Source organism: Protobothrops mucrosquamatus, unplaced genomic scaffold (assembly GCF_001527695.2).
Source record: "Protobothrops mucrosquamatus isolate PMUCROS unplaced genomic scaffold, P.Mucros_1.0 scaffold6859, whole genome shotgun sequence".
Taxonomy (NCBI): Eukaryota; Metazoa; Chordata; class Lepidosauria; order Squamata; family Viperidae; genus Protobothrops; species Protobothrops mucrosquamatus.
Window position 1 is genome coordinate 1 of NW_015392673.1, and position 8171 is coordinate 8171.

The 8171-nt window shown below is 36.1% G+C and overlaps 1 protein-coding gene across 1 annotated transcript; it reads left to right on the forward strand.

Annotated features, from left to right (window-relative positions):
* Positions 1 to 566: 566 nt before the first annotated feature.
* Positions 567 to 4332, forward strand: LOC107300389 (putative interleukin-17 receptor E-like). The gene is made up of 4 exons (XM_015829723.1): positions 567 to 611; positions 1412 to 1548; positions 3681 to 3752; positions 4270 to 4332. Exons 2-4 carry the CDS (start codon positions 1420 to 1422, stop codon positions 4330 to 4332), a joined length of 264 nt encoding a protein of 87 aa, XP_015685209.1. The 5' UTR covers positions 567 to 611; positions 1412 to 1419.
* Positions 4333 to 8171: the final 3839 nt, after the last annotated feature.

Sequence of the window (8171 nt, forward strand, 5' to 3'; positions counted from 1 at the left end):
GCCCATTAAGGGTGATTGCCCTTCACCATTGATCGCCCATTAAGGGTGATTGCCCTTCTCCATCTGCATACAGTTTCATGCCCGTTGCTGGTTGGCTAACTAGCAACAGGGTCTTGCCAGCCAATGGAATTGTGTGATTACAAGCCAGGGGAATCCCATAAAAGAGGGCTCCCCTGGCCCAGAGAGCCAGTCCGGATTTCCTTTATGCCTTGCCAATAAACCAAGAGCTGACTGTCACTCGACTCGTGTCTTACTGCCTGCGCGATCTAACTCTCTCTCTCTCTCTCTCTCTCTCTCTCTCTCTCTCTCTCTCTCTCTCTCTCTCTCTCTCTCTCTCTCTCTCTCTCTCTCTCTCTCTCACACACACACACACACACACACACACTTAGAAGCAGATTGTCACTCCAATTAAATCCCTTATATATATCATAACTGAATCAATTAAATATTTGTAATCTGTATACTATTAAGGGATTTCTACTGACTTCTGGCCATCCCTCATGAAAATAAAACAGCAGATGTCTTAAGAAATAAACCAGTTGAAAATCTGGTTTTTTATTTTGCAGACTGCAGAAACAACGATGTGGGGAAAAATATTCCAGATTGTTTTGGTAAGTTGAGGTCTCCGAGGTCTAAAACAGTAGCATACAGTATTTAGTAGTCTATTAAATATTTCAACAAGGACACATGGGTATTATCTATCAAATTCAGCTTGACTCTTGAAAACCAGTTCTTCAGTTCTTCTTTTTCTTCTGAAGCTGGCCATCTGGAGTTGAATCAAGGGGTCCAGAAATAGGACACAATGAGGACTGAAATGCAGGAGTAGCACAACTTACTAAGAAAATCAGGGTTCCAAAGAGAAAAACTGTGCATCAAGGTTAGGTCCGATTTCTCTAAAAATAATGAAAAAGAGAGATTTTTCTAGTACAAACCCTCTCATCTCATTTCTCCAGCAGAAATTCTCCCTGAGTTGACGAATTCCAGAGGTAATTTGTTTTGCAGAGTTCTACTTTCCATATAGTCCTGCCATCATTGAATGAGATTCTTGTTTCCACAACTAGCTGTTCTAGCATCCGCATTCCCCATTTTTAAGATTCAAAGGAAAGAATTATAGACCAATTGTTGCCTATTTTAGATAACATCTGGCTAAAAGGTGTTGTTCAAATTCCATTAATTAATGGTTTACTACAGTATGTGCTAACTTAGAAGTGAATTACTAGATTAGAACCTGTGATAACTAAATGCAAAGAGTGGAAAGGGCAGAGAAGAGCAACAAAAATTATGAGGGGGCTGGAATTGGATATGTGTCTTCAATTATCTTGTCCTGTATTGACACACTATAATTTTTGGCTATAGAAAATACAAATATAAAACAGTACAATTACAGTTTTTTCTTTGTTGTAAATTTCAGTGAGCAAAATGGCTTATAATGTGGACAGAATAAGAAAAACCATTTCAGTGAATATTTCAGATGTCCAAAACATAGACTGTTATGTCCGTTTATGTCATCAAAGATTTGTATGTGAAGATGTGGGGCCTGTCACTTTGGTAAGTACTTCAGAGAAGCTGAAAATGTTTTATGAAATTAATTCAGCTAGCAAAACAATATAAAATTTCTTACTTACTGAAGGCATTTAAAGGGTAACATAATTCCATGAGAATTCCAAGAATAATAGAAATGTGTTTTTAAAAAATATTATTTTCCCCCTTTTTCTAAAATCTGCACCTTTCTTTCTTCCATCTTTTTTTCTTGCTTTTTTCTTCTCCCATTCCCTCTAGTATTTGAAGACATCTAATTGTGAGAAGTTAAATGAATAGAAATTCTAAGGATTTCTAAATGCAAATAATAAGATTTTGACTTGTTGCCCTTTAAAGAGAATACCAGTTTATGAAACTTGGTGGAAAAATATATGGAATAGGATATAATAAGAACTATTGGGAATTGAGCAAATTTGATAAATAAATTAGGTATAAGGAAAAAGAAAACAAGGATACATAGGCATAATTCCTAATATGATTTGGATCTTGTTGCTATGTTGGAAATCATCTTTGCTAAGTATTATGAATAAGAAAAATATCTATAAGAAGCTGTATTCAGTTCTGTGTAACCAGTGGTTAATGACTAAAGCCTATTGTGGAAATATAATGTTTTGCTTGAGAAAAAGTCAGAATAATAAATGACAAGAAAACAGGTGCATACAGTTATTCATGATACTGGGATATTATAGAGGGAAATGTGTCTGCCTTCTGGAATATCAGAATGGAATCATGAATAAAACTTAACACAGGACAAATGAAAGAAAGTATTTCCTCACTTAACCCATAGTCAAATTATACAATTTTGTAGCTACCAATATATACTGGTGGCTGCCATGTTGGGCACCTTTAAAGAGGCTTAGATTAGTTCATAATAGGTAAGCCCATTTGTAGCTATTAGTTATGAGAGCTATGGGTTAAGGTCAATCTTAGAGAATTAATTCTAGCTTTCATTCTTCCTTTCAATTGTCCAGACAACAAGATAGCTACTAGGAAATGTTGCTTGGTGCTGGAAATATAAATAGGATGGAAGACTGGGCTGGAATAAGATATATGACAATGGACATCTGATCTTCTCAGGGTGTTAACCTTATCTACTTAATCTGTAATAAGTAAAGAGGGGAATATAGAATACTAGACATCTTGACCAGCAAAAATGTTAGTGAACAACCAATGCAACACACACAGAAGGAAAACAACCACAACACACCTAACTGATCTTTTCCCTTAAAATGGAAACTCTTTTCAAAGTCAGTAGGAGACTCTTTTTCCATTAGTCTCTCTTATATTTCCTTCCTTCCCACTGACTTCATAACGATTCCTACATAAGTCTTCTTTCCTCAACCAGATCTTTAACTGAGACCTGCACCCTTTCCCTCCTATTCGACAGGGAGCTTATCTTTTTCAGGACTGTGTGCAGTTAGGAACTTCCAACAATTTCTGACCTCTTCCCCCAATAATGTCTTTGTGTCCCGATTATGGATTTCCAGTAGATATTCCTATAGTCAGTGATGGATTAGGTACTCCTTGGGGACATCTAGTAGATTTCTTGGCATGTTCTTATGTCAGTAAATATTAGACTGACCCCTGTTAATTTTGGATCATATTATATATCTGCTTTTAATGTTTAAGCTAATGCTTGAAAAAGTTAATGCAAAGACATGTAACTACAATTGTTGGAAAGCAAAGATGGGTAAACCTTTGAAGGTCTGAGCATTTCATTTGGGAGGGAGGCTGAGGGGTGTAATTGAGATTCAAAAATGTAAAATCTTTTAATCTTTATAAAAGGACAAAGATTTGTCTCCATCTCTTTTGAGTAGGATGTTATTTTTGGCACAACTGCAAAAGCATTTTCCTTCTTCCCAAGTAATCACCGCAGTCTAAACATATACATACAATTACTTTGAATAAGTCAGAAGACAGGTTTAATTCTACCATGATCCTGGAATAATCCATAAATAAATGCAAAGTTTTGGAATATTAAGCTTAAAGTGCTGAAGAAATCATCTTGTGACAGCTTGAAGACCCTGTGTGTGTGGAACAGCAAAATGACTGGATTTTTGTATAGACAGATACATCTTTCTGCAACTTTTCTGTCTATGCAAAAATGTTTGACCTATCACCTTATTATTTTATAATTTCAGATTCAGGGAAAGGATTTGATGAAATCTGTTTCTTTGCAATACACTCAGCTGCTGCCTTGTCTATGTATTGAGGTAAATGTTTCCATGTAGCTTGATGTATGAACTAGCTCAATATACAGGAATTCTTCAAATACCCATTCACAGCTGTCTACATGATTGGGTCAATATACATAGAAATCAGCTGGCACTTTGATTATGCCATTGTGGCCACCATCTTGAGATTTTTGACCACACCCTGAAGACAGCTCTGAGATCATGACTTAGAGGAGAGGGCTAATCCTAAATGGAAACCTCCCACCCATGACACACAGATAACAAAAATCTCAAAATGGTTTGCATTAGTATTACATCCAGTTTTCAATATTTAATCATTACAAAAAATAGTGAAATTCATTTTATTTAGATTTTTTTCAAAGAAGAACTGATATTTTATTTTTGGTTTATTTTTTCCTATTATACATTTATGTTATTTGATTACTCCATAAAACACCTTAGGAGAAAGGCCACATAGAAACTGTCATATGGGCAATACTTAATTGAAAAGCAATTTATGGTGATTTGAACTAATGGATGCATGTTTGGATTACAGGTGTGGCCAGCGATTTTAGATGCACGAAGAATGCAGTTGTGTCCATTCAAGAATGGCAAGTGAAATGTGCTTCTTGCTTTTTCTGAGTTGTGATTATTTTATTTTAGAAACATAAACTAATGGGCGGGAAGAATAATCTTACATGTAGCTGCCCCCCCAATAATAGGTCACTTGAGTCATTTGAGTGGGTAGCATACACAAATTGTAAAGTAAACAAACCAATAGATAAATCTGACTTCTACATTTGTGTTCCTACATTTGCTTGTTTATAAAAATTTTGGAGCGAGCCCTATAACAACAAAAAACCTGAGTGTCTGCCTTATTTTTCTAATTATGAGAATAATTGCAAAAATCTCAGCATTTCTGCGGCTATTACAAAACAGGCACATAATATTCACTCATCATTCTGATCTAATTGTAGCAAGACCATGGATTCAGGTCAGTGGTGGGGTTCAAATATGTGAACAACCGGTTCTCTGTGTAGATGCCGCTTCTGGAAGTCCATCCTGGGCCTGGGCAACAAAAAATTAGCTACCGGTTCTGTTGAACTGGTGCAAACTGGCTTAATCCCACCACTGATTCAGGTCAAATGACAGAATAGGCCATATTAGTATGATACCATAGGACATGTAGGGTCAATTATACATATATGAAATAGTAACAATACATTCTGAGGTTTATCCTTTTCTCCTGTGCCACTGAACAGAACCACAGGATTTATATTAACTTGAGAAACAGTGAAACTATTGGTTATTCCACTACTAAATAAGCACTGGAGATTTTAAGTGAAGCAGAAGGGGAAACAGGAAGGAATGACTGTCTGTCTGTTCTGATGATTTGTCCCTTTAGACTAGCAGTATTACATCTGGGCTGTGAAAATCCAGTTTACTACTAGATAGGAGCAAAGAGTAACAAAATGCTGTCTCTCTACTGCATGCTTGTGGTCATCAAGATTTATGCAGTGCTTATATGGTACCTTTTTGCTCACTGGATTAAAAATAAAAATACTGATCTTGTTTGCCTTTCAGAAAAGCAAAGCAGTGAGAACCAGCTTTTTTAAAAAACAAAGTGTTTGGGGGGATTGAATGCAGGCCTTAAGAGAGGCAAAATGAAGAAGTCTCCCATCATAGATGCTAAGTAATAAATAGCAGCAAGTTCTGAAATGCTCCACACAGGATGGGAGACTCTGTCTCTTCTCTAGGGGCAACTTTTGCATCTTCAGCTGGCACTTGCAGTATCTACAAGCTTCTTCCAACTCTGAGAAATGCTAGTTGAGACTGTGGAACAATGTGAAGTGCTTTGTTGACATGAATCAAAGTTATCATGTACATGATGCTAACTATTGTTAGAGTGTTGAGCATATGCTTAAGAAAACATTTAGGGCATAATGTAATTTATGGAGTCTCACCAAAGCCAGTGAAGTGGTATCATCTGAACATCTTTATGATGTGGTTAAGGTCATTTCTCTATTTGCCAGAGCAACCCCACTTGCACTGATGATCAAGATGCTGGTTGTTATAGTTAAAGCCCTACATGGGTCAGGTCCTGAACACTTTCAGGACCTTCTATTCTGAGTGGTTTGTGCCCATCCAATAAAATTTAGCATGGACCTCTGAATTCCATCTTTGAGGGATTCCCATTATCAGGAACCACAAAAGTGTGACTTTTCTGTAGCTGACCTGCCCCTCTCTTTTGCAAGAGTGCTATATCTGAAGGCAGGTTAGCATTAATCCTGTTGGTATTCTGAAAGCTATAAAGACCCAGCTCTCCTGGAAAAAATCTGGGGACTGGACATAGGATGGCTCTCCTTCATACATTAGCCAATACATCTAAGAAAAAGTTTGTAGATTGGCGAGCTGATATTTTTTAATTCTTTCAATTTTATTTCTGTACCATTTTTGAATGAATATTTTTGGAACTGAATGGCACATAGATTCCTGAAAATAAATGAATGTCCAAATATGAATACACACTATTTATATCCCCTTTCTACTGTCACTTAGAGTTGCCATGAAAAATTAAAAGCTCATTTGATATATATTTAGCCAGAACAATAGCATTCCCAAATGATTCACAATCCATATTTTCATGTGGACTGATATTTTTTTTTAGCTACAAGAACTGTCAGAAACTACTTTAGCATATGATAGAAACATTTTTATATCTTATGCTATGAACTGTATAAGCTTATAAAGACGAGACAAAATGTAGAATTTGAAGTCAGCAACTTCAAGTGTGATATTTAAGGGTGAGGCATGATCATAAGATGGCTTCATGTCTATTTTTTGCAACAGATAATAAAGTTTGCTAAATCAGGCTAGGCTTACTCATACTCAAAGCTGTCATAGTGTAAGCATAATAAAACATGTAACAATAGTAGTAGAGACTAACTCTGAAAAAAACATTTATTCCTTGGATACATGAAATTTGCTTCCAAATGTGCAAGTGCAGGTCTAAGTTAATCATTATACAAAATAAGCATGTGCTTAATCTCCTATTAAGTCCTTATCTCTTTCACTGCCACACTTAACTTTAGTCAGGTTCACGTAATTGTTTTATCTGCTGTATTTGACTTTAATCTGCATTGCTAAAAATATGTTTTTTGGCATAATGAGTGACTAAAGCTTAAAATTTTGTTTTGAAGGGATCATTAGATATCACATTTGTTCCCATTTCATAGAAGGAGAGCTTCCCTTCCATTGAGGGGCACCATTGTTGAGTTGTGCTTGGGACATCAGTTGGCTTTAATCCAGTCTTATGTATATGGAAAGAAAAGTAAATAAAAACAGGAAGAGAGAGAGGGCATTCTATAACTCTGTAAAGATCATACCTTCTAGCAAAATGAATTAATTCTGCAAGATTATTTGATATGGGTTTCAAACTATTGGTGATTATTTAAAAGGGATATTTTTCTGGCAAATATGCTGAAATGATAAATATGACCTGTCAGACTGAAATGCACCTCAAGGATTCTTATCTTTTCTGGCTCTGTCAATACTGTGCAGTTAAGTTGAGATTTCCCATTCAAAGGTCTGACTGCTAAGTGAATGAAAACTGCAGAATTGCCTTTGAACTCTATAATTCAGAATGAATTTCTTAGTCTTTACTCTAAAATTGAACCATAATCGAGAGACTAGCTTGTTCCCATTAAGATTAAATAGCAAGTCCTACCTCCGCTATTGAACTGGTCTGACCAAGCAAAATTCCTGGGTTTGTGGAGGTTTCTATTTATTGTATGTTCAAGCAAACATGAGTTGAAATCTTGTTTGGATATTACTCTACTAGCACAGAAGAGAAGAAATTAAGCAGACGAGGAAACAGATGTCCAGGGGGGCAGGGATGGGGATGTGCCTTAATAGCCATCTCCCCTTTTAACCTTCATGGACCTGGGCTAAGTGTTTGTATAAAACTGATAATGCTGAGCATCAAATCAAATAATGCTGAGCAGCATTATTCTAATGTTATACTGTATAGCTGTACCCGGCCACACGTTGCTGTGGCTCAGTCTAGTAAAAGCGTGTGTTGCTTTTACATCCAACAGATGGCGCTGTTTTTCAAAAAAAGCATGTTTTTACCTGTCACAGGTGTGACATCTATATAAGATAGGTATATAAAAACACGCGCCTATTCAAATGCAACGTTGCGTCAAAATTTCAAAGCAATTGGTGAAGAACTTTCAGAGATTTAAGATTTTGAACAAATGAACATTTACATTTTTATTTATATAGATTACAAATGCCTCCTTTTTGATTTTCTATGGTTGCTTATTGATTTTCTGAGGTTCTCTCACTTGGCATCCTGGTACAGTACTTCAGCTGCCATGAATCTTGAACATTGTACAGAAATGCATTCATAGCATGAAGCATGAGATTTAAAGAGGGGAAGGAATGTCAGTTACATGA